The 27126-nt window shown below is 33.9% G+C and overlaps 2 protein-coding genes and 2 long non-coding RNA genes across 6 annotated transcripts; 3 read left to right on the top strand and 1 right to left on the bottom strand.

The window, feature by feature from the left end:
• Positions 1-2960: 2960 nt before the first annotated feature.
• Positions 2961-4283, top strand: LOC104767678 (pentatricopeptide repeat-containing protein At3g60980, mitochondrial-like). Its single transcript, XM_010491668.2, has one exon. It carries the CDS (start codon positions 2961-2963, stop codon positions 4281-4283), a length of 1323 nt encoding a protein of 440 aa, XP_010489970.2.
• Positions 4284-12533: 8250 nt separating this feature from the next.
• LOC104765929 (uncharacterized) lies at positions 12534-13970 on the top strand. Its single transcript, XR_763939.3, has 2 exons — positions 12534-12821; positions 13210-13970. It is a non-coding gene; the product is annotated as an uncharacterized LOC104765929 (long non-coding RNA).
• An 899-nt stretch (positions 13971-14869) lies between these two features.
• LOC104767677 (uncharacterized) lies at positions 14870-17034 on the bottom strand. 2 transcript variants are annotated; one of them, XR_015591574.1, is made up of 4 exons: positions 16861-17034; positions 15811-16749; positions 15250-15722; positions 14870-15150 (listed from the first exon to the last, which is right to left on the bottom strand). XR_015591574.1 is itself a non-coding variant. In XM_010491667.3 (3 exons), the coding sequence occupies exons 1-3, from the start codon at positions 17011-17013 to the stop codon at positions 15106-15108; spliced, it is 1698 nt and encodes a 565-aa protein (XP_010489969.2). In that variant the 5' UTR covers positions 17014-17034; the 3' UTR covers positions 14870-15105. The 2 variants fall into 2 exon arrangements, 1 of the variants encoding a protein (XP_010489969.2); XM_010491667.3 differs by having other exon boundaries at positions 15250-16749.
• A 7250-nt stretch (positions 17035-24284) lies between these two features.
• LOC147920382 (uncharacterized) lies at positions 24285-25723 on the top strand. Of its 2 annotated transcripts, none has more exons than XR_015591808.1 (3): positions 24285-24399; positions 25250-25366; positions 25483-25723. It is a non-coding gene; the product is annotated as an uncharacterized LOC147920382 (long non-coding RNA). The 2 variants fall into 2 exon arrangements; XR_015591807.1 differs by lacking the exon at positions 24285-24399 and adding an exon at positions 24972-25138.
• The last annotated feature ends 1403 nt before the right edge of the window (positions 25724-27126 follow it).

Below are 27126 nucleotides of genomic sequence, written 5' to 3'. Positions count from 1 at the left end.
AGATTTTTTTTTACTTTTTACAATTTATTTTATTTGATGTGTCCCCTATTTTTGTTTTTTTAATTAGGTATATTTATTTTAATTAATTAATTAATCTTAATTAAATTTTTTCTAATGGCAATTGAATGTAATTTTTTACATATTTTAAGATTAGTTTTATATTTGTACTTCCCAATTAATATAGTACGACATAAGTCTTATGTCTTATAACACGAAATAAATTAAGAAAAAATTACTGAGATGTTATGGAAAAATTGGAATATTGCTGGTATATTATACATTTTCTAAAAATTACTCATATATTTAGTATTTGGGTGTAATTACAAATAACACCATGAGTTAATTTTTCATTTTTAATTCCAAAAATATTTTTAAAATTCACTAGTTATTCCACGTCATTATTGACAGTTTTTTCTTTTGCCAAACATCAACAATTTTCAAAATAGAAAGGAAATGAATTGTTTCATTACAGTTCACAAACGGAAAAAAAAAAAAAAAACTTTTTCTCTTGGCGACTCCGTCGAGAAACCCTAATTTCGGCCTCTCTCTCTCTCTCTCTCTCTCTCTCTCTCTCTCCCTCTCTCTCTCTCATCTTTGCTGTCGCGTTCCGTCTACACTCTTGTTCGTCTTTTCGTGTTCTCGTATGTGTCGAACTTTATTTTTGAGTGTTTTGACAATAACCCATGAGTTCAATCGTGTTTCCGGCTGATTGAGGGTTTTTATGGATGTTTTACGACTGTTTATCATTTGTTACAGTTGATTGTTGTCGTCGTTGATTTACATATGGTGGCTGATTTCTTAGATCTATTCGGTTTGGTGACTGAGTTGTTGTATGCTTTATGACTAATTTTTATTACATGACGGTTAAATTATAATACTTAAGAGAAACTGAAAGGTCTTGTAGATTCATATGACGGCTGAATTATAATGTTTGGTGGCTGACTTATAACTAAAAATAAATTAAAAGTGAACGTCTGATTTATATTACTTCACGGCTGAGTTATAATACTTCAGAGAAAACGAAAGGTCTCGTAGATTCATATGACGACTGAGTTATAATGATTCGTGGCTGACTTATAACAAGAAATAAAATTAAACGACTAAATTTATTACTTGACGGCTGAATTTTATTATTTGATGGCTGAGTTATAATACTTAAGGGAAAACGAAAGGTCTTTTAGATTCATATGAAGGTTGAGTTATAATGCTTGGTGACTGACTTATAACAAGAAATAAACTGAAAGTAAACGGTTGATTTATATTACTTCACGGCTGAGTTATAATATTTAAGAGAAACTGAAAGGCCTTGTAGATTCATATGACAGCTGAGTTAAAATTCTTCCGTGGCTGACTTATTAGGCGATTCAACCTTCCTCTTGATCCGTCCTTACCACTAATTTCGCTAGACTGTTTCACCGAAAACTCCACACAGAGACGTAGCTGATCGATTTTCCATATTCCTAAAAAACATTGCAATTGTCGATCATTAGAGATATAAATTGGTGGAATATCATGCGACATATGTTTCATAGCCTTGTTCGAGAACATGTAGCTCAGCTTTAGCTGATGGCTCAACATGTTCAATTCGTAGTCATCGATAACCAACTTCACAAGCTTGTCGAGCATTGTTTCCGCATCTATCTGCACAACTTTACACCCTTTCGTTGGTGTTAAAAAATATTTGTGTTTCTTTATCCAATTACCGGAACCGGATCCATGAACCAAAATTAAGAAGAATGAGAAAAATTAAGAAGTGAAGAACAAGGTAAAGAATATGTAAATCCTTCACTTTTCAACATGGTGAAGAACAAGAGTCAAAAAAAGAAGTTTTGTATATTCCTTAGAAGATGATGACATGGAATGATGTGTACGAAGTGGCAAGTCAGCCACCAAACGAACATGTAAATCAGCCTAATTAAATTAGCCATCAAACAAAATTATAAGTCAGTCGCAACATAAATACTATTACAGTATCTAAAAGTAAAAATAACGGCTGCCAAATTCAGCTGTTTAATGTTATAACACAACTGAAAATTTGTAACTCAGTCGTATCGTTTAATAATTTGGTCGTAACTGCATGATATTCTAGTAATTAATCTTTTACTACTAATTCAGCCGTAAAATGGCCGAGTTTTCCAACAATCCAGCTCATTACGGCTGATTTATTACATTTAATCATAACTCAGCCATAACGACATCTCATAAGTAATCTGTTATTAATAACTCAACCAGCTAGAGAAAGTTAATTCAGCCGTGTCGAAGTATTAACTCAGCCAAATTTTTGACAACTCAACCATCGAGTAAAAGCTCAGCCATAATTACAGCTGAGTTATGCTCGTAACTCAGTCATTTTCTCATAAATCAGACAGATTTCATTACGTCAGCCGTAACTATAGACTGAGTTATGCTCATATCTCATAACTCAGTCATTTTTCTTAAATCAGCCGTAACATACACTAACTCATTCGTCATTGCCGATGTAGTGCTTTACGGCTGAATTATTTAATACACCTCAGCGATTTCTGACGTGGCGATGCGATTTTTCTGACGTAACAATGACATTTTTTGTAATTACATTTTTTCTATAACGTGAAACAAAGGCACGCTGGTTATTGAAAATATACATGATTTTGATAGTAATAAAAAAAGTTTTGTCTAGTTCTAGTAATATTAACTATGACACGTGAGTAAATCTTTCCATAAATTAAACATATTTTAAAAAAAAAGAAAAGAAAAAAAAAAAAAAAAACAAGAAACGTATTTTGCGTTTCCGTTATAGATTTTCTATGTACTTGGAGGACACGGTAAAGAGTTCACTGTTAGGGAAAGCAAATAAATATTTTAAGTAAATTTCCTAAACATGACAAATAAACTAGTAAGTATTTACTTAGCTAAGCTAATAAATGTTAAGCAATAAAAAAATCTTTCGAATATATATATATTTTTTAAACAGAATAAGTATGTTTCTCCGACGGTGTCTCTCCTCCTCCTCCGCCGCCATGTCCCTCCGCCGTAGTCTCGTCGGGCTCATCATCAACACCAACTATACGTCTCTCTCAATCCGTAGATTTTCCTCCGTTTCCGACCACGACGACTACTTCAACACTCTCCGTGAAGTCTTCATGAACCTTGAAGACTTCATGAACCCTAAAGTCTTCATGAACGATAAGCGCGAGACCATCATTGATAAGCGTCCGATTTCTTTACGCTTCAGAGTGAGCTCACTGATCGAGCTTTGTCAACCGTACCAGGCGTCGTTGGTATCGCGTCTCGCTGTCTCGGAAAAGTATCGCACCTCGGATTCGGAGACCATCATAATTCGCGACGAAATCATCGGCGCTATGTGCGCCGCCAAAAAGTACAAGGAGGCAATTGATCTGTACAAGTTCTTCCGCAGCGAGTCTACACTTGCATCCTCCTCCTCTGATGTCTCCTTCAACCACATCATCAAAGCTCATATTGATGAAAACCGTGTAGATAAAGCACTCGGACTATGCAATCCCTTGTATGACGGCGTCGACACATGCAGGCTGTTGACTAAAGCCTTGGTCGACACCGGGAGGACCCTGGGAGCTCTGAGCTTTGTAAAGGCTAGGAAAGATCTCCGGGATTCGGTGGTATACAGCTATCTCATCCGGGGCTTCTTGGATCTAGGAAACCACGACAAGGCTTATGAATTATTTGATGAATTTAAGCAAAAGACCATTCATGATGATGCTCAGAACAGAAGAGCGGTCGTCGTGGATGCGACATTTGTGGATTACTGGCTCAAGCAAGGCGAGGAAGAGAAAGGTATGGAGATTTATAGGTCTCTTGTTGAAAGGGAAGGGGAGTTAGTGGTGTGTGCAGCGGCCACTGGGAATACCCTGTTGGAGGTCTTGTTAGACAACGGTAAGCAAACAGAGGCTTGGGAGCTCTTCAACGCCATGATAGCCAATCCAGAGACCTTTGACAGAGAGACCTTTACGAAAATGGTGAATGCGTCTTTCAAGCTGGGCAAATTCAAGGAGGCCCTCGAGACTTTCAAGAGGCCCGAGTTGACGAGGTCTTCTCGGTGTTACTCTAACATCATAGCACAGTTGTGCGATCGCGGGATGATGTCTGAAGCGGAAGATTTGTTTTCGGAAATATGCTCCGACCAATACTTGTGCCCTGATGTTCCTACGTTTAGATCCATGATCAACGGTTATGCCAAGACTGGGAGAGTCAACGAGGCTAGAAAGATGTTGGAAAAGATGGTCGATGCAACTCTCCTCAAATTTTCTGTTCACGAGGCCCAGTAGTTTCACGCTTATTATCGATCTCTCTACAAACGCTATTTTTGCATTTCCCCTTTTTTATGTGTTCAAGTTACATTTAGACTTATTCCCTTTAATTTATTTCCACTTATTGGTTTACTCGATATCTGAAACCTCAAGTCAAAAGATGGAGATTAATGAGATTGTCAAAGAAAAAGAAAGAAGGATGATGACGATGAGGAAACAAATTAATGATGCGTTTTGGTTTTTGCATGTGTAAATCTGATTTTTACACTTTTGTAATTATTTAACGCACGCATGAAAATCTACTGTAAAGATGAGAACTTGTTTCTCAAGCATCAAAGGTAACTACGGTTTTAACTATAGTCAAAGTAAAGATGGGTTGAGTTACTTTTGGGACCACAAAGAGGAGCATTTGGTTAGCTGGCCAAGAAGGACAATTTGTCTCCTTGTAGAGGAGTGTGTTGTAGAAGCACTAGGGTTTCTGGGGTTTGTCTCTCATATAAAGAGACAAGAAGACACAAGGAAAAGTGTGTCGCCAAGCCAAGCGGCCGTAAGAAGGGAGAGAGGCACAATGTAAAGAGAGAGAGCTATAATCTGGTAGAGAGAAAACTTGTGAGAGTGTAATCTTGGGGAGAGTTTTCTTAAGTGTTACAGAGTGTTGTTAGTGAGTCTTTGGTTGTTAAGATCCATAGATGTCACTTGAGTTATCTCTGTAAACTTGTCTCTGATTATAGTGGAGTTTGGGAATCTGTTGATTCCGACCGGATGTAGTGGTTAGTTAACACCACGAACCGGGTTAACATTTCTCTGTGTGCTCTTTCTTCTCTTTCTCTTGCTCTGTTTTGATTTCTTCTTCTCAAGGATATTGTTTGCTCTGTTTTGCTGTGCTCTTTTGTTGTTCTTGTTGGCAAAGGTTTAAGCTTGAGGGGCTGTAGAGGTTGACAAAACCCAACAACTTGGTATCAGAGCCAAGGTTCGTGCTTAAGGTCTCAAGCTTTGCTTTGAATCTTCAGGTTTCCGTGAGAAAGATTCAGGTTTGTTAAGGAAAAGTTCATGCTTTGTCGAAAAAGGTCACAGCTTTATGAAGGATAAAAGCTTCTTGGAGAGCAACTTTAGAGAAGAACGACAGATCTGGTTATATCTCAAGGAAGGTGGAGTTCTTGCCGTTTAGAGACATGGATTTGTTGAAATCGAGTAGAGAAGGAGATGCTAGATTTCTGTTGAAATCTGGGTTTCACAACCAAAGCTTGTCGTTAGCTCTATGGAGTCTAGCGATAAACGACGAGGAAGTCGCTGAGATTCTGGTGGGTTTCGCTCAAGTTTCAGACAATGTCAAAGAGCAGACGACGTCGTCATTAAAGAAACGAGTCGAGAAGAAGCTTCGGGTTTCAGTGTAAAGGAAGAAACACGAAGGGAGAGAGAATCGTGGAGGTGTGGTGGCCATAAAGTCACCGGATAACATCGGATCGTTGGCCGGAAAACTAGTGAGAGATGAACGGCGGTCAGGAAAAGAGAAGAGAAGAGTCACGACAAAACTCTCTTTTCTTGTTGGACCAAGATGGGCCTTATCTCTCATTAATGAAAGTTTAGTGGGCCTAACACTTTCTTAATGCCCAAAATCAAAAGTGAAAGAAGGCATTTACCTTTGATGTTTCTTCTTCGGTGCGACGCTGTGACGGAGGTCCTCGAAGTCACCTGAGTTGAACGTGGAGATTGCGTCTGACGTCGAAGGTGATAAAACTACGTCTGGAGTGACAGAAGCTCTAATTGCAAATCGAAGTCTTATGGCTGGGAGCGGTTTGGTTCGACGGTGAAGTCGAAGGTGGAGCAGTTGTTTAAAACCACATCGAGATTCTCATCGTCGGAGGAAGTGACGGTTGAAGAAGAATAATCTCGAGTGAAAGGGGATCAAATCATTAGCTAAGCAAAATTGAATTTGGAGGTTAAACTGGAATTGCAAAGTTCATAGCCATTCCGGTAAAATCCAAAGTTTCTAATTTTCTGTAAAGAAGTTGGAGGTTGAGTGAGTAAAGACGACAGTCACAACTATGTGTCTTCGTTTACTCTTGTTTGGAAGGAGAAGAAATGAATGCGAGAAAGAAATGATCTGTGATGGGTGTTTCTTGATCATTGCTGAAGAAACCGGTTAGAGTTGATTTCGAAATTGAACATCAATTTCAAGACTCAAGTTCAGTGAGACTTAAAGTCTGTTTCTGCTGCAGTCACAAGGTTTTATGTGATGTTTTGTATTGAAGTTTCAGGTTTGCTCAAGTTCTGCATTTGTATTGGAAATGGAAGTTTGTTGGAACACAAGGGTTATGTTCTGGTTTTACAGGAGTTAAGCTAAGATTCATTGTCAGTTTTGTAAAGTCAGTTCAAGGTGGTGTTCTAACTATCGGGTTTCCAGGCCGGATTATATTCTTGGAACTAGGGGACGCCTTAGAACCTTGAATCTTATGGGCGTTCTATGGCCGTGTGAGTATCAGTAAGGGTATTCTTGGGTCAGTTAGAGGAAGTTGCAGAATGGTTATGGAGCAAGTCATGTTTTCTGTTTGGTCAAGACAGAAACGGTTTGAGGAACTTCAGTGGTCTGGCTGAGTTTTGAAAGGGGTTTCGGTTGCATGTTTATCTATGTGTGTAGCTATCAGTTCTGGTGAATGAGAGAGTCTACAGGTTGTGGATTATCAGAGAACGTGAAGCTACCACACTGCTATTTTCAGAGGAAATGTAGCAAGTTTTGTAAGCATGTTGTTTGGTATAAGCTAGCTGCACAGCGTGGGATTCTTGTTATGAGAATGAATGTTTTGTGAACAAGATGACAGCAGCAAAGATTCATGTTTGTGCAGATTTGTGTTGAGTAGCACATGGAAATTTCTACAGGATTGAATCTAAGAGAACAAGTAGTTCTTATCTCGGGTGGAGCAATGTTTTCTCAGACTGTATCTTCTGTTTAGAGTCGGATCTTCAAAAGAAAAGAAAAAAAAAAAAAAGAGGAAGTATTTGATGGTATGCAATGGGATGTACTATTTTCTTGTGTCGAAAGTCTTCTTAGCCGAGAGGGTGTCAGTCACCGGGAGGGTGTTTGGCATCAAGGGGTGTTAGGCGGCGTGTCTTGTTCCTTTGAACAGCGGTGCAAGATAAGTATGTTGATTTTGCAGAAGAGAAGTGCAAGATTTTGATTTCTGGGAACAAAGTATGGTTTGGTGGTGTATCAGCCTAAGTTGTTGCACTATTAGATCATGAAGAGTGCTCCAAGTAGAGATGATGAGGCTGCTTAAAGAGAGAAAAGTTCTTGGTGTTTTTTTTTTGGGTAAAATGGATCAGTTGGTGTTCTAACTCAGAGAAGTGATGTTGAGCTTTGACCAGGTAAAATCCACAGGTTATGGTTCTGGTGGAGCTAAATGCTGCAGAACTCACTGGTGATTAAAGTTCATTAAGTTTTTTTTTTATTAAGAAGGAAGGGAAGCCAAGAACAGGTGGTTATCAACAAGTTCGACGGGTATAATCTGAGAGGATAAGGATTCTTACAGATTTGGTTGAAGCTGGTTGATTGTTAAGGGTATTCAGAAATATAGTTGCAGGTTTCTGAAAGTTTCAGAAGACACTGAGTAAACGGAGATGAAGCCATTACAGTTGTTCAGTGAGTTCTCTGTAGAAGAAACTGAAAGAGACAAGTGCAAGTTTTGCAGAAGTTGTCTCAAGGCTGTTCATTCAAAACTGTGGAAGTGTTGTATATCAAGATTGATATATCACTCATCTCAAGGCCGGTGTTCATGAAAAGGAATCCTAAAAAGGATGCAAATGCAAGGACCTTAAAAGTTGCATTTGGAAGACAACAACTAAGGAGTTTAAGGTTGTTGTGTCTGCACCAAGGGGAGTATATATAAATATATTCTCAGGAAATGACATTTGCAGACCATTCAAATGGAGTATCTCCAAGTAAAATAAAGGAGAGATAGACTTTGGTTTAAGTCTAGATATCGAATGGTGCAAGGTTCAAGTATTTTGGTGGAGATCCGTTGGGTTTGCAGGTCTGTACTACAACAGGAAGGGCATCATGATTCTAGAATTGATGATAAAGTTGCTATAAGGATTGTCTCAGGGTTATCACAAGGTTTGGTGATATGAAACAGATTTAAAGGTTACCTGTAGTGTTTGAAATCTACTGGTGATGGGTCTGTTTTTGAACAGAAGGATTGGACAAGGTTATGTTCAAGTTCTGGTTTGTTGAAACAGGTTGTTGTAAAGGTAATCTCAGGTTTAAGGATTCTTAACAAGCTGATGAGATTGTCTGCAAGGTTGAATTAAAAGGTTTTCAGATAATGAAGCAAATAAGATTCAGGTTTCGGCATTTGATTCAAGTGAATTCAAAGGATTTTGATCTCAATGCGCATGAGTAAATCCTAAAGGCTATAGCAAGGGGATCAAGTTTTACAGAAGGATAGTTGGTGTTTCAGTCACTAACATGTTTATGGCGTCAACAGAAGTCATATGGAGAATGTGTGATTGAACGTTTCATAAGTGGTGAAGCTTATGGAGTTTTCTGTTGAGATTAACAAGCTGGAGTTGTTCTTGACTTGTTAATGGATTATTCTGAGCAGTGACATCAAGTATTCAAGTGTTGAATGCATCAGAGAAGGGATCATAAAAGAGTTGAGCTCAATACAGGTGTGTAAGAAGTTGGTTTTCACAACTCTGATGATCTGCAGATGTGTTGATGGCTCAGGTTCGTATAGCGGTGTGAACCGTCACAACGGACGTATTGAACATAAGTTAAATACATGAAGGATCCAGCAGGTTTATGGTGTCTTAAACTGCTAAGAAGAAGGTACTCTCTCTCTCTTGAAGCTAAGTGCAGGCTAGTTGATCAACATGTTCTCAGGTGGAGATTGTAAAGATGAGAACTTGTTTCTCAAGCATCAAAGGTAACTACGGTTTTAACTATAGTCAAAGTAAAGATGGGTTGAGTTACTTTTGGGACCACAAAGAGGAGCATTTGGTTAGCTGGCCAAGAAGGACAATTTGTCTCCTTGTAGAGGAGTGTGTTGTAGAAGCACTAGGGTTTCTGGGGTTTGTCTCTCATATAAAGAGACAAGAAGACACAAGGAAAAGTGTGTCGCCAAGCCAAGCGGCCGTAAGAAGGGAGAGAGGCACAATGTAAAGAGAGAGAGCTATAATCTGGTAGAGAGAAAACTTGTGAGAGTGTAATCTTGGGGAGAGTTTTCTTAAGTGTTACAGAGTGTTGTTAGTGAGTCTTTGGTTGTTAAGATCCATAGATGTCACTTGAGTTATCTCTGTAAACTTGTCTCTGATTATAGTGGAGTTTGGGAATCTGTTGATTCCGACCGGATGTAGTGGTTAGTTAACACCACGAACCGGGTTAACATTTCTCTGTGTGCTCTTTCTTCTCTTTCTCTTGCTCTGTTTTGATTTCTTCTTCTCAAGGATATTGTTTGCTCTGTTTTGCTGTGCTCTTTTGTTGTTCTTGTTGGCAAAGGTTTAAGCTTGAGGGGCTGTAGAGGTTGACAAAACCCAACATCTACACTTATATACAGTATATAGGGCTTTGACTTGGAGTTATTTTCTACAGTATTTAATTTGGTACTTTGAAATGTGATGATGATCCCTTACCCTTATAATATATCGACAAGCGTGTTTATGTCTCCACTCTCCTTCAGACTCCAGTACTAGAGAAATCACTCAAATTTAATTTGGCATCACGAAAAGATTTTGGACCCAAGAAATCGCGAGATAGATCATAGATACATGACGTATCGTAATCGTAAGGTGGCATACTGCATGGGGGTGAAGATGCGGAAGGTTGTCAAAATTTGTTGGATGTATCGCTTTCATATACTTAAGACCATGCCAGTATGCCACCATGATCACATTGTATAGTTTCTCTTGCAAGACATCTTGCATCAAGAATAACAAACTACAAAGCCATGGGTTATGTGGTTTATTTTAGGGGGTGGACATCTCTCGTTTAAGACCAGGTTTTGGTTTATTGGTCGGTTTACAGAAAAATAGATCATAGAAAAACCGTATGTAGTGTTTTAGTTTTCTTTCAGTGGTTCAAAAACACAATTTGTGTTACACAAACATAATATTTTTATATTGTTTCTAGTAAATTTGAACGAATTATTTTTAGTATGTCATCTGACAAAACATAATAAAATCTAGCTATGGGACTTCGATTTGACCGGTAATGTCGGTTTGGTTTTTTTTTTGAAAACATTGCCGAAACTAACCGATATAAAGTTTGGTTTCTCTGGTTAATTTCGGTTTTGAGTTTCAAACCAAAATTTAAAAAGAACCAAAATTGTTCGGTTATTGAGAGACTATTTCGGTTAGTTTATGAAATTTCAGATAAATTTCGGTTAACTCGGGTTTATATTTTAAATTGATTTTTATATATATATCGTGATAAAAATCAGAAATTCAGAAGCATATAAATGATAATTTGATTTGTGATTAAAATAATAATAATAATAATCCCCTTTATAATAAAACGGGAGTACACAACATTGACTATATAATTTTAATAAGTTGGTAACAAATAGGTTATAAATTAATTGATAGATTAACTGGTTACAAGTTAAATAGTGGGTGCAACATTAATTTATTTTCGGAAGATTTTATTAGTATAGCAAGTTGTTTCCAAAAATATTAAAGAGAATATTCTAAAAAATCATTTGATATCATATAACTTACCATATTAATTTCCTTTATTAAATTATCAAATAAAATCTTTTGATATCTAACTTAACATATTAATTAGTTAATTATCATTATATTTCACCCCTCAATTTCATATATGAATCTATTTTTTGAAACAAATAAATTATCATATTATTTATTATAATTAAAAAATAGTTGTATTTTTGGATATACATAAGTTGAATTTTTAAAAACAAATATAAATTGTTCAATCTATAAAATATTCAAGCTTTAGTAATATTATTCTTTAAAAATAATATCTATTGAATTAAAAAAATTACTGAGTAACGGGTCAAAATTGGAATATTTAAAAATATTTTTTGTTGAATTTTATAACTTTATATAATACAATAAACTTTAAATAATTTATTTTGAAAAAAAAATTAAAATATTAAAACTTGATATAAAAGTTAGAAACTAAAAACACTCTAAATTGATTTGGTATAGCAATGTCAATAATATGTCACTATAATATGAAAGAATTTCAAGAAACCAAGTATATTAAAACAAAAAGTATAACTCATTATATAATAACTCGCTTTTTAAAAGCCAAATTTACAAAATTATTTTTTATAATAACATTCAAGTCATGATGTAGAATATATATTGTTGAAATAACTTCACATACATAAACTAATACAACATATTAATATTTTATTTTAAAATATAAAATATACAAAATTTTGTATAAAATAAAATTTAACCAGTAATATAGCACGAGTACTTATCTAGAATCATTAACAATATAAAACTTACAAAACAGATGTTTTTTTTTCAAACCATCATATTTAGAATATGGTTTTATTGCATAATGTTTTATCTAAAAAAAATTAAAAACAATCATATATATTATATTTTATATAAAAATTACAATATAATTAAAATTAATTTTAACCCGTGCTTTAGCACGAGTCTTAATCTAATATTGATGTAAATGTTAATTGTAAGGTTCGTTAGTTAATTGATTCTTGATGTAAGTGTTAATGTGGTATATACGTATGTGAATAACTGAATTTTTGATATATCAATCACGTGACATAGTCATAGTGTTTATGATATTGATAAGACAAAATTTGATTCATTTGGCTGATAGAAGAGAACAGAAAAAAAAAACAAGAAACGTTTGTTTAAATTAAAATGATAGAGGCTGCAGCCAGCCCATGCGATTATTTAATTTGACACAAATCACCATTGCCACAGATAATCAACACACTCCTTTTAAATTGTTCCTGAACATACACTACACAAAAGACAAGAAACAGATATCTATAATACTCCCTCTGTTTCATAATATAGGATGTTTTAGAGGTTTTTGTTTGTTTTATAATATAAAATATTTTCAATTTTTGAGGCAACTTTTAGACTACTTTTATATTTTTTTATTATTTATTTTATGCAGTCTTATTAAAAGTAAACATTTCTTATTATGCGTGCTTTGGCTAAAATATCTTATATTTTGAAAAGGAGGAAGTAAGAGTTTAGTAAAGTAAATTAGGATAACATGAGTGAGCGTACATAATCACTAAGTCAGGTTAATACGACGTCGTTACTATCACGTTAAAATCAACGCCGAAAACGATCGATCTCTCGTTGAACAACGACCATGACCATTTCCATTTCTCTTTGAAGAAGACTCTCTCTCTCTCTGGATCCTCAAAATCCCTAATTCCTTCATCCTTCTCATGGATTCTCAATCGTTTTCGCATCAATTGGGTTGCATCGGATCCCCGATTGGATTTGATGAATCAGTCGTGGAGACGCGACTGACTGTCTCAGACTCTGGTCCAGGAGCTTGGACTTTGATTATGTAACATAGAGATGAGATCAACAATTCATCGGGTACTTCACATTTTTGAGCTTTGGGGTTTCTCTTTTGAAATGGGTCTTTTAGTTTATGGCTTGATTTTGAAAAAATTGTTACGTCTTTGGCTGCTGTTGGGGAAAAAAGCTGGAAAAACTACATTGAGCTAGGTAGAAGAAACTGATGAATTTAGGAGTCATTATAACTTGGTTCCTATGATGATTAAAACAAGTCTGATAATTCTGGTCGATACTCAAAACTTGGTTGCATTTGGTTTATAGTTGTAGGTAGGTAGATGTGTTTTGGAGCTTTCAGCCTGATCATTTTGGGTCTCTCTCTACTCAGAACATTGTGATTAAGCTGATTGCGTTTTCTTTTCTGTGGTTGCATCTTCTGGAACCACTCGGTCCCTGACTGATATTGCAGATGCACCTGCTCAACCAAAACCAGTCCTTTTCCGTGTACCACTTCAAGTTCTGTGACATCATTATCTCAAAGGTCAACTTGTAGTAGTCCTATTCGAAGCTACTACTAAATTCAGATTTTTGAAGAAGAAGAAGATTCAGAGAGGGTCAGTTATGTGTTGAACGTAAACCAAAGGAAGAGAATCTGGAGATCTGTGGATATATTCAAACGCCTGCAACTGGATATTGTTTTCAGGACCCTTTTTTTTTTAGCACAATCAAGGAGAGTAGCACAGCTCAGAAACAAAGCGTTCTGCGGAATTTGATAGAGGCGTAGCCAATGAGTTGTTAAAATTGTAAGAAGGATGGTTTAAGAAGTGAAGATATCTTGAAAGAATTGTCACCTTTACAGATGTCAAACTCCATATACTTGTCAACAACCAGCATCCTGCCAGTTTTGATTCGGTTCCAGTAAAAGTTTGGTTATGCCATGAAGACGGAAGAGATAAGGAGTGAGTTTTGTGTCGAGAATGCAAGTGAGAGAGCAAAACGGCCTTTGAATGCTTGATCTTGAGATGATTTGTTAACCCGAAACTGTTGTTACTCTCTAGTACACATTAGTAAAGAGTTCCATCTACATTGCCATTTATTGATTAGAGTTGGAAATCCGTAATTTTTTTTCCTGAATGTACCAGCGAGCGAGTACTGCACCATGCAGACCTGCATTACATATCATTTCGTGTATAACATACATGTTCTTAATCCCAATATGTTCCTCCAGCATCTTTGGAGCTCTCTAGGTTTCTGCACTTGAGGTTAGGCAACTGTCCAGAGAGGGAGGAGTTGGGTTGATAAGTTGTTTGCATCTGTCGATGGCGTAGATTATGCAGGTCTTTTGGTTTTAGGAAACTTCTGATGACACTTTAGATACTAATTTTCGAGAGTTGAGCTTTTGTTGCTTCAATTCCAGCTGCACCTAGGTTCTGTCTTCAAAGAGTCTTTTTTGCTTTCTCCAGAATTGATTACAGGGTACTTTCCTTGAGCCTCTATCCTGAGCTGCAAATGTCGCTATAGCTATACCTGGCTCAGTTTCAACTTTTTTTTTTAAGCTAAATGCTTAGTTCTTCTCTCTGTTTCTATATAGTTCTTCTAGCCTCTATTGCTGCTTTAGGCTTATGATTTTCACTGATTAATGTGTTTCTACATGTTTGTAAATTCTCCCTATTCGAAGATAAATGAACAAACAAACAATTTATAAGAGCTTGTCGTATCTTTTTCCATGGAAGATAAATGAATCAGACTGTCTTGATTGGTCTTGTTGCGACAAATATAGGAACAAAAATTCCAGACAATTAATGTTGTTATAACTCAACACTTATTGCTGCCTGATTAGAGTGAATCCACAGAGTATACTACAGTACAGTATATGATATCTCAAGTTGCTCGTGTAGCCTTCTCTCAACTTCTATATGCATTTGTACAGCATCACGGCATTTTAATCACAATAGCAGAAATGCAAAGATGCCATCAGCTCTTTAGTATAGAAGAAATGCAAACGGGAATCTCATACATTGTCAAGAAACGTAAAGATCTACAAATAGCTTTTGGAATATTGATTAGCAGTCGAAATTCTGCAGAACAAAAGTGATATGCACTTGCAAGTACCAAGTAGTGCAACCTAATTAAAACAAAAGAGATCAAGTTTTCTCTACTTTAATCAGGGACAAAATAGTGCAACCTCATAAACAAAAGAGATCAAGTTTTCTCTACTTCAACGACAAAATAGTGCAACCCCATTAAAGAAAAGAGAGTCAAGTTTTCTCGTCTACTTTAATGACAAAATAGTGCAACCCCAGTAAATAAAAGAGAGTCGAGGTTATAAGGAAAAAAAAAAGCGCATAACTGGAGCATCTTTGCTTCAGAGTTGCTCTGTTGTCTCCCCATCTCCATTGACCCCTTCCTCCTGCCAAAAAAAATTGTCAATTCTCATAATATTGTTCCTGAATCAAAAACAATCCAGAAGAGTATGGCAAAATATGTAAGTAGTAGAGACACAACTTACTTTGAAAAATTCACAGTTGTACCGAGCACACAGCTTGCTCAAGTATGCGCGCTTGTCTTGACAGAGGTACTTGTCAATAATCTCTTTGTACCTGGCAGGAGAAACCGTCGACAAAGAATTACACAAGTAGTGCAACGGATCTTTAATGTCTGTGAGAGGATCCATTCTTCTCTTGGCAGCAGCGAATCTCTGTGAGAGTTCTTGTTCATTGTTTGACACAAGTTGGAGTATACTATCCAGCATCTCCCCACAGAGCTCATCTGTTGATCGATCCAGAAGAGCTTGAGATTGAAAAATCAGTCTCGTGGAAGCAGCTGTGGTTAGTATGATCTCGTTGGTCTCAGTGATCAGCTTCAGACTACGAGCCCAGCTTTCCATCAGAAAATCAATGAAGGCACCAGGACGAACGGAATTGACAGAGTCCTCAAGTCGATCAGTTCCGTGGAAGGCCAAGAAACGAGACATCGAGATCACTGTATCTTTCTGAAACTCGACTGGAGTTTGGTCTGCGTAGGCGGTTAACAGCACCATCCAAACTTTTTTCATGTAAGGTGCAATCACCTCGTAGTCCAGTTTCTGTATAACCTCCCTGAGCACATGGAAGCCGTGCTCCTCAGTGATGGGACATGAAACCAGATCTTCAAACATATCCAGAAGATGAATCAATCTCTCTTCATCGCTGATTCCACAAAACAACAGAATCTGGTAGATGGATCTCAGTATATATGGATTATACTGGGATTTTCGAAAAGCCACATACAAATTGACCAAAGCTTCACCATGACCGCTGCTGCAATCATTATCCTTGAACAATTCCTCCAGACATATGCAGGCATATGATTGGACTCCCATAGATTGATCATTGAGCAGTTTAAATGATGCAGATACGATGCCTCCTCTCCAAGATGTAGTGACACGCCCTTGATGGGCAGCAGAGGCTAGAAAGCACAATGCCGATGTCTTCACCACCATTGGAGAATCATCCCTATGCAAGAGAGGTAAGATCCACATCATTGTGAAACCTTTGGCATCCACGAGCACCACACTAGAACACCTTACCATACTTGCAGCAAGCTTAACTCCAGCTTCTACTTCCATCCAATCCCTTGAATCAAGCAGGTTAACCACCTCTTTCAAGGAAATCACTCTAGCCTTTTCACAGCTTGTGAAGATTTGTTCAAAGAGATTGTAGGCTTTTCTTCTGCTCTCTGAATCTGTTTCCCAGCTAATAAATCTTCTGTAGTCAGTCTCAAACAATTCCTCATCTTCAGACTCCATTAGTAGAGTAGGTACTACCACACAATTGATGATCTTCGACACTGAGCCCTCCTCCTCAAGCAGACTTGGATCACAGCTGATGAGATCCATAAAGCTCTTAGTTTCCTTTGCCAGAAACTCACAAGGAACGTCCAGCAGATTCTTGAAGAGTAGGTAATCCTTGTCGTCTTCTTCATCAGAGGGGTAGTAAGACATTCTTCTTCTACTGTCTGTCATTTGAGTCTGCAGAAAGAAAGAAGTAAAGAAAACGAAGGTGAGAACTCTGGATCTATATGTGTCTAAAGCAATTCAACAAACAACAACACCAAAAAAAACAACAACTTTAAAGCTTACCGGTGAAATGGAGAAACTCTGAATGCACGCTCCTCTTCTTCTGCTCTCTGAAGATAGCCGACGATGATCCGCTCCTCTGGTCGCTCCGAGGACCGGCGGTGGAAAGAGAGTGAGCCCTCTTGGGCTTTGCCAAACCTTCAAAAAAAGCAACATTAAAATCTAAAATCTACTGGACCGAAGCCCAATTACTAAACAATTTTTTGATCATTCAGTTTAGATTAAAAATTACTTACCTTAGTACGCGTTAATGCTTGTCGTCCACAGTAGAGAATCCGCTGAAAGAAAGAAAGAAAGAAAGAAAGACAAAAAAAAATAGTCAGATTTTTTGGTTAAGAAACATGGATTTCCACTAAGAAAGTAATCGTTTTTGCTATAAAAAAATCAACAACAGCAAAAAGTTCATGGATTTTTTAAATAAGTTTGAAAAAAGTCTTCCTTTTCACTAAGAAAGTAATCGATTTCACTAAAAAAACCTTCAAAAAGAAAAAAAGATACGTTTTTCCAAGTCTCAACCAAAAACAAAACAAAAACTATGGATTTTAGTAAATAAGCAAACAAAAAAACAAGAAAGATCAAAGTTTTTATACCTTCATCATCATGGTGTGAAAAGAGAGACGAACAACAACAAAAAAAAAAGGTGACTTGAACAACAAAAGTAAATGTGTGTGTTTTGTTTTTGGGTTTATATGAGAAAGTAGATAGTGAACGAGAGGGGTATAAAAAGGTATATTGATCACAACATGGCATAAGACCACTTAAAAAGGATTGTACATAAAAAATCAACAACAAACAAATTTCATGGATTTTTAAAATAAGTTTCAAAAAAGTCTTCCTTTTCACTAAGAAAGTAATCGATTTCAGTAAAAAAAAAACCTTCAAAAAGGAAAAAAGATAAGTTTTTCCAAGCCTCAACCAAAAACAAAACAAAAACTATGGTTTTTGTATTCTTCTTTTCCAACGGTTTTTAGTAAATAACCAAACAAAAACAAAAAAAAAAATCAAAGTTTTATACCAAAGAAAAGTTCATATCTTGGAGAGAAAACAAAAAAAAGTCGGAACATATAATCTCACCAAGATTTGTGTTTACATGTGATACATTTTAACTAAAAAACACACACACAAAGTAATAGAGAACCCACTACTAACCTTCATCATCATGGTCGGTGTGAAAAGAGAGAAGAACAACAACAAATAAAGGTGACCGAGAGAGATATGAACAACAAAAGAAAAGGTGTGTGTGTTTTTTTTGGGTTTATATGAGCTAGTGAACGAGAGAGTAAGAGTAATAGTCTAGGCTTTAATGCTGAAAACAAAACGATAGGGGTAAAAAAGGTATTGCCAAAACATGACATAAAAAGGGTCCGAAGTCGTCCGCCGGTTGCACCGAGAGAGGTTCTGAGATTGTACATTTTACATATGGACCACTTAAAAATGTCGTGGTAATGTATGTTTTCTCGTGGATTTTTTTTTCTTTTTCTTTTTCTTTTTTAAGCATATATTGTTTTATATGATAAACCTACTAATAACAAGACACACAACATGAGTAGTAACACACTAAAATATTTGTAGACTACCTTAAAAGTTTCATGTATGTGTGTTGTGTCAATCCTTACAAATGCAATTAATGATTACAACTTTGGTGTTGATTTATTTAATGCAACTGTATGTTAAGTTAAATAGTAGCTAGTACAAATTTTGTAATAATTGATACATACATAAATTGGTTTGTCTATAGAATTTGGATATGTTACATACATATAGGGCTAGGGGTGTTAATAGAGCTGGCCTGGCCCGGTCTAGTTCGAAACCCGTAAAGCCCGCATATGTTTGAGTCTGGTCCAGTCCGGCCCGAAATATTTTTGTGCCTATATTTTAAAGTCTAGGTCCGGCCTTAACAGGACTACAGGCTTTTCGAGCTTTCCCGGCTTTATATAATAGATCAAAAATTTAAACTCATAAGTTTTAAAAAATAATATTTAAAGGTGCACTGTAAAACAAATCACTCAAAATTTTAATAACTCATCTATATTCACTAAAATCAACTTAACTTAAAAGAAAAAAAAAATAAAACTAAATAAAATTTTACACTTTAATCAAATAAAACAAAATATAATTCATATAAAATATCATAGATTAAAATTTTAAAAGTATTAAATAAGATTATTAAGTAAATATGAAAACTAGAATTAGAGTTTTAAACTTTATTTACAATAAATCATTAAACAAATATTTCAATCAAATAAATATATTAACGAAAAAATATAAATATATTTGTTCAAAAGTTCTTTGGGTTGGCCCGAAAAACTCTATAGCCAGAAAGACTTGATTCTTTTTGGACATATATATTTAAGCCCAGACCCGATATTTTCAGGTCGGATCGGGCCAGCCCGCAAGCTTTGGTCCTAATTGACATGCTTACGTACATAAATATATGTGATTAGAGCAGATGGATAATTAACTATCATGAAAATAAATACTAATAATTGGATTAATTTAGGAAAGAGTAAGCTTTAAAAGGTGAATTAGTTCAGGAACAGAAAAAACTCACATAGTAGAAACAGTTCTTAAATATTACCAATGTTATATTTCTATTAATTTATAAAGAAGAAAAAAGATAATAGCATATATCATACAACAAGGAACTCGATCGATAATGTGATAAACATTCATTCATTTTAGCTTCACTGCTCCAAAAAACAAAAGGGTAAAAAGGTCATTGATCTCGTAACGCGTATATGTAAGAAAATGAGAGAAAACATGTACGGAGTTCTAACGCCGCTCTTGTCGCACTGAGAGGGGGTCTGAGATAAAGCCAAAAACAGCTTTTAAATTTCTTCATATTATCTTTTTTACTTTCAAATGTAAAGTTTTTCTTTTTAATTAATGCTTAAGACTTTTGGTTTATCAAATTATTAACGACAACAACCAAACTCTAAAAAATCAAATTTGGACGTAAATCTCGAATGCATGGCATGGCGCATATGTGCGTGGATGTGTTTAATTTGTTCTTATTGTATATAAAGAATGAGAGAAGTGATAAGTGTGACTTTGTGGCATATTAGCCTATTTGACATTTTCATACATGAAGCTGTGCGTACGTGGCGACGACCTTAGCTTTTTAGTTGTAGTTTGTAAATAAGAAGATATTAATATTTTAGAGAAAAAGAAAGAAAATACAGTAGTAGTACGAGATAAAGAGAATCTCATCATTACATCGTTGGGATTATATTTTCTCTCCTCAATTGCAGCTTGTAGCTGTAGGTTTACAGAGCAACAAAGGAACGTGACCTCTGTTCCAAATGTTTCAATACTTTTTAAGGGATCGCAAAAAAAATAGAAAAACAATTATTAGTAAATCGTTAAAGACATGAATATATTTAGTTACGTTAAAATCACCACCCAGAAAATAAATAAAAAGAATCCTAAAATTAAGTTCTTAAAACATATCAGATTATATCTTCACATTAACGGTCAAATGTGTGAGGATCATGCAATTATAAGAATTTATCCCAAAAAAAGAAAAAAGGGAATATACATTTGTAACTGTGTAAGAACAAAGTAGTGTATATATAGAGAGAGAGAGGAAATAAAAATAAAATATTCAGGATTTTTTGTGGTGTGGAGGAAAAGTCAGTATAGTGAGGGATTGTTGTGAATTGGTTTTTGCTTGATGATTAAAATAGAGATTGTATATTTTTTTTGGAAGACGAGAAATTCAAATATATAATGTAACTAAATTAAAATAGCGATTATATTGTTTTTGATATTATCTCTATTTTGTGTACAATGAATAGGGTATCAAGTTGTGAATTTAATTATTACTCTACAGTCTTGGGATTGTTGTGAATAGTTTGTTTTACTCTTATGTTTATTGTTGTAAGGAAGAGTCTTGGGATCGTCCATAATAGTGAATTGGTGTTTGCTACTATATGATTGGGGTGGAAAACGATAAGAGTAAAATAATAATACTCTCTAGAGTAATGTTGTAATAATAATACTCTCTAGAGTAATGTTGTAATAATAATACTCTATAGAGTAATGTTGTAATAATAATACTAAGTATGTACAGATATTGTTTCGCTAATTATCGAACAAGAACAAAAACCAATACTATATAAGAGAGAGGAAAGAAATTAAACTTAAAAATATTCAGGAAATAAATTAATTAAAAATGAGTAGTAGCGAAACACCAATTCACACAAATTATTTTTAGACTACCTTAAAAGTTGATGTATGTGTGTTGTGTCAATCATTACAAACAGTACCGACAGTGACCTAAAGCTCATGAAGCAAGGGTTTTAGGAGCCAAATATTTTAAGTATTTTAGGGGCATCAAATTTTAAATGTTCCTTTGGTGTAGTGGTTTTTTTGTTTGATTTTCGGTCATTTGTACTGGGTTCAAACCAGCCCCACATTAAATACAACTGATCTTTTTCCCTATTTTGTCTAATCCAAAATATTATTTTTATCTACATTTCCTTATATTAATTATACTAATGAACTAAATAATAATTAAAACAGCAATTGAACTAGTAAATAAAAAAAATCCCCGTCTTTCCTTTTGGCCGTTCCTCTTCTTCTTCCAATATTATTGTCAATCTCTGCTTTCTCCCCCATGTATGTTTTCTTTTTCTTCTACAATCCTACGTTTTCTCTGTTTTCTTAAGTTTTTTTCTTTCTTCTTCAAAAAGAAAAAAACTTTGTAAGCAAAACGTCAGTCAAACTTAGCATATGGTGGATTCACAGATTCTCAGACAATTCTTAGTTGAAATATTCTAATTTGCTATAATTTAAAACTTAAATGTAATTCAAAGATCAAAGTGATTATACTAAATTTTCTATATAATCTCCGTAGATTCTCACTACACTAACGATTTGTCTATTTGATGATGTGTTGTTTCGTGGATTGCTTCTGTTTTTGGTGTATTATTTTATACTGAAATTTCATTTTTAAAGTTTAGAAAAAAATTAGTTGGGATTAAGAAAAAATTAATTGGGATTAAGGGCATCATTTTCCGGTTCTGCTTTAGGCGTCGTAGACCTTCGGGCCGGCCCTGCTTACAAATGCAATTATTGATTCAAACTTTGGTGTTTATTTAATGCGACTGTATGTTAAATTAAATAGTAGTACAAATTTTGTAATGATCAGTTGATACTATTCAAGATGATCAACCACATATAGTCATATACTAATACTACGTGTATATACCATTATGTCTTTTTTTTTCTTTTAAAAAACGATTTTTGAATATGGAGATTACATTACATAAAATAGCCTTTTAAAATATACAATGGTAAATTAAAATCCTCATATTAGTTTATCAAAAAAAAAATTATTCTACGTTTTATATGAATATTATTATATTGGATAATGGAAAAAGCAATAGTTACTAAGCAAAAAGCCTTAATATTTGGGATTTTTAATTGTATTTCATATAATTTTATAGTAAATATATTTAATTGATACTTAAAAAATAATTTTGCAATTTGATTATTAAATGTTTTAGGTAAATTTTGAATATCATAGTAAATTTTTATGATTTGAATAAATAAAGTGTATTATTGACATTTAGGAAATTTGTTTGTTATATATGTATTTTTAATAAGAATTTCAAAAATACATTTTTTTCAATACCAGTATTAGAAATACCATTTTAAAAAATTTTATTTAAAACAATTTCTCAGAAAATTCTCATAATTTTATGATTATGAAATAATCTAAAATAAATTAACATATGTAATACAACAACCCGCGCATATGCGCGGGATATTACCTAGTTAGTATTAACTATTAAGCCCGTACCAGGATGCTCTCGAAACATGTGGTTAAACTTATGAGTTAAATGTTTTAATGCGATTGACATTTGTGTAAAAAACACTCTGACTTCTCCCGGTGACCATTCATATAAAGAGGCATCCCGCAAGAAAAATGACCACGATTAAAAGAGCGATTAAAAGAGCAACACAGAGGCAAATTTGCAGATAATCCAACTTCTCATGGTGATCAATCATATAAAAAAGGCATCCTGCAAGAAGAATGACCACGATTAAAAGAACAACCCATATGCAAACTTGCAGATACTCCAACTTTTTCTGGTAAACAATCATATGAAAGAAGCCTCCCGCAAGAAGAATGACCATGATTAAAAAAGCAACCCATAGGCAAACTTGCAGCAGATACATTCTTCTTTTTTTATTTTCAAAGATCCTATTCCTATGCCTTAGTTTTTTTTCTTTCTAATGTCAAAGAATTCGAGAAGTTAATAAGAATATATATATAGATGCGGACTGGGAGAATCATATCATAGAATATAAATAAAAGGTGAATATTTGAGATTAAGGAAGTTTTACTTTCTATGGAATATGGAAACATACTTTATTTACGGTGGTTAAAGGATGTGGTCTCATGAATGCCATTTTTAAAACTTAAACGTAGATGTATACATGGTATATGTATTTTATGTTATATACAATATCATATTATCTTTACATTTTTTAAAAATTATGTCTCTTTTTCTATATAACTAGATTTTAACTCGCGGTCACAATGTTATAAGTTATAACTAATTAATTAGGAACGTAACATGTTTTTATCGTATATAAATTTATACTCCTTGGCCATTCCAGAAGAGAGAAGACAGTGTGATTTGATTTAACAGATTTGGACGCTGCTTTGATGTGGACATTCATTTACATTCGTATATAAAATCTTATTTTTTGGGTCTATAATATTATTGATATAATACATTGAAGAGTTAACAGTCCGAATTAGTAATTTTTTTTTATAAATTATTAATATATGAAAGCTAACATTTAAATTGAAAGAAAGTAAAGATGAATTAATAACAATTAATTTGAATAATTAAATGACGCCATATATTATCTTCTTATAATTACATGGATATTAGTACTACAATTGCTTTCATATATTACTTTTGGAAAAGAATAATTAAGTACCAGTGTAATATACCACGTCATTATAATTTTAATGAGTCTATTAAATATCATCATATCTAAACTTCATAAATTTTAAATAAAGTACAGATGAAATAACTTCCTTTAGACTATTATATCATTCAAGTTTTCAGTTTTTTTTTTAAAACAATATATTAATTAAGTCAACTTTATAATATCTCAAAAAGATTTGTCAGTACATCTATCAGAAAAAATAAAAAAAATTACTAATGTTTTAATTAGTAAAAATATATATCAGTTATAAACATTTCAATGGAATTTCTGAATAATTCAGCCAATTATATAGTGCCACATATGTCAAAGTAATAATAGTGATATTAATAATTTAATGATTGGACATCAGATAGGTGAAAATGGTTTTCTTTATGAAAATATATATTAACTTTTGGAGTATTATATATAGACAATTAACATAAAAATGAGACAATATATTTGGAAGATTAATTTCAATTTGGAGAAATATTGTAAGATAATTACATATGGAACAACCAAAGTAGACAACTTAAAATAGAAGAGGGTCAAGGAGAGGCTCCAGATTGGATTGATAAAGATATCTTAGCAAGTGTGAGTTTAATTTTATGCAATCTACCGACTATCTTTTCAGCGTATAGTTTTAATCTAGGTTGTATGGAAATGGGAATGAATATGCGGAAGCAAAATATTTTGGAAAAGAAAAACGATTTTTAAAAAAAAAAATAAGAAATGAAAACATTTTGGAAACTTATGTAAACAAATATCGAAACAACAAATATTCAAAACATAAATATTAAATAGTTGATTAAAATTATTTAATTATTAATTTCCAAATTAAAAAAGTATTCGTCGTGTTTGTATCGTGTTTCCAAACAAATAATTTTAAAAGTTATATTTTCCTAGATTATTTTCGTATTTCCATGAGTTTCTGTTTCAAAATGGTGAATGCAACATAGTTTTCTTGACAAATGCAATGTTGTTATTATTAACAAGTTTTGTCAAATGCGATTATTCAAATAACTTTTGTGTGAGTGAGTGGTCTTGTCTCCTTCCTCTCGGCCCGTAAAATCCTCTCCTCGACTAGTTCTTTGTTTTTTTTGTTACCACCAACGAAAAATTAGTTCTTAAAATATATATAAACAGTAAAAATAATAGCCTTGACAAGGTTTTTTTTTTTTTTTTGTTAAATAAAATATAGTGCTCCTCTTCTTCTTCTTCTCTCAACCAAGAATTTCTCTGAAACCTATTCTTTCTCTCTTTCACATTCTCTCTCTCTTTCTTTCCAGTTCCTTTCACAATTATTTCGAACATGAAAATCAATACCATCGAGGTTTGAACTCTCTCTGATCTCGTTCGATGTTTTTGTCTGTCTGGTTGGAAAAAATTTTAAATGTTTTTTACAGACATCTCTGCTAATCTGTTAAATTTTGTTCTTTGTTAGGGTTTGGCACATTCACAGAGTTACAGCATCTGAAGTTCTAACCGGAAACCATTCCTCCGGAGATGGCGACCGTGAAAGGCCTTCTTAAAGGCCTTCGCTACATTACTCAAATTTTCGGTTAGTCTCATAAAATGATTCACAACTACATTATAACCTTTTCTTGTAATACAAGTCACAACTCTGTATATATATATATATATATATATATATATAAAGATAGATTCTAATTGCAGACGAAGACAAAGACAAGGATATGCAGATCGGGTTTCCTACAGATGTGAAGCATGAAGCAAGGGTTTTAGGAGCCAAATATTTTAAGTATTTTAGGGGCATCAAATTTTAAATGTTCCTTTGGTGTAGTGGTTTTTTTGTTTGATTTTCGGTCATTTGTACTGGGTTCAAACCAGCCCCACATTAAATACAACTGATCTTTTTCCCTATTTTGTCTAATCCAAAATATTATTTTTATCTACATTTCCTTATATTAATTATACTAATGAACTAAATAATAATTAAAACAGCAATTGAACTAGTAAATAAAAAAAATCCCCGTCTTTCCTTTTGGCCGTTCCTCTTCTTCTTCCAATATTATTGTCAATCTCTGCTTTCTCCCCCATGTATGTTTTCTTTTTCTTCTACAATCCTACGTTTTCTCTGTTTTCTTAAGTTTTTTTCTTTCTTCTTCAAAAAGAAAAAAACTTTGTAAGCAAAACGTCAGTCAAACTTAGCATATGGTGGATTCACAGATTCTCAGACAATTCTTAGTTGAAATATTCTAATTTGCTATAATTTAAAACTTAAATGTAATTCAAAGATCAAAGTGATTATACTAAATTTTCTATATAATCTCCGTAGATTCTCACTACACTAACGATTTGTCTATTTGATGATGTGTTGTTTCGTGGATTGCTTCTGTTTTTGGTGTATTATTTTATACTGAAATTTCATTTTTAAAGTTTAGAAAAAAATTAGTTGGGATTAAGAAAAAATTAATTGGGATTAAGGGCATCATTTTCCGGTTCTGCTTTAGGCGTCGTAGACCTTCGGGCCGGCCCTGCTTACAAATGCAATTATTGATTCAAACTTTGGTGTTTATTTAATGCGACTGTATGTTAAATTAAATAGTAGTACAAATTTTGTAATGATCAGTTGATACTATTCAAGATGATCAACCACATATAGTCATATACTAATACTACGTGTATATACCATTATGTCTTTTTTTTTCTTTTAAAAAACGATTTTTGAATATGGAGATTACATTACATAAAATAGCCTTTTAAAATATACAATGGTAAATTAAAATCCTCATATTAGTTTATCAAAAAAAAAATTATTCTACGTTTTATATGAATATTATTATATTGGATAATGGAAAAAGCAATAGTTACTAAGCAAAAAGCAATAGTCGAATGCATGGCATGGTGGCGCATGTGTGCGTGGGATGTGTTTAATTTGTTCTTATTGTATAAAGAACGAGAGAAGTGACAACTGGCTTTGTGGATTCTCCTTTATAGGAAAGACCAAGAAAGACAGGTGCAAATTAGCATTTGACACTATTATCTCCCATTCTCCAATTACATTGCAGTTGTGTGTCGTGTAGTGTTGTCCCTTATTTTTCCCATTGGTTAAGAACAATCTGGCCATCGTTACTCACTTTTTTTTTAATGAGGGATTTCCATATTAAATGATTATAAACTGATTACAATGGATATAATTTCTACGCGGTGGACTTATTCAAAATGTTAGTAAATGTTATTTTAATTAAAAGAAAAATAAGATAATAATACGATAAAGAGAATCTCATCATAGCATCATTGGGATTGTGTTTCTTTCCTGAGCTGAGGGCTTTGCAGTTTACCATTTCTTACAGAGCA

This window comes from Camelina sativa, chromosome 19 (assembly GCF_030686135.1).
Source record: "Camelina sativa cultivar CO46 ecotype springtype chromosome 19, ASM3068613v1".
Taxonomy (NCBI): Eukaryota; Viridiplantae; Streptophyta; class Magnoliopsida; order Brassicales; family Brassicaceae; genus Camelina; species Camelina sativa.
This window is presented reverse-complemented; position numbering and strand designations above follow the sequence as displayed.

Excerpts from the sequence above, each read along its gene's own strand:
- LOC104767677 (XM_010491667.3), bottom strand. The coding sequence starts at position 17,013 with ATGTTGCTTTTTTTGAAGGTTTGGCAAAGCCCAAGAGGGCTCACTCTC. Across the intron at positions 16,750-16,860 it reads AGAGTTTCTCCATTTCACCG|ACTCAAATGACAGACAGTAG; the intron begins GTAAGCTTTAAA and ends TTCTTTCTGCAG. Across the intron at positions 15,151-15,249 it reads ACAACTGTGAATTTTTCAAA|GAGGAAGGGGTCAATGGAGA; the intron begins GTAAGTTGTGTC and ends TTTTTTTGGCAG.
- LOC104767678 (XM_010491668.2), top strand. The coding sequence starts at position 2,961 with ATGTTTCTCCGACGGTGTCTCTCCTCCTCCTCCGCCGCCATGTCCCTC.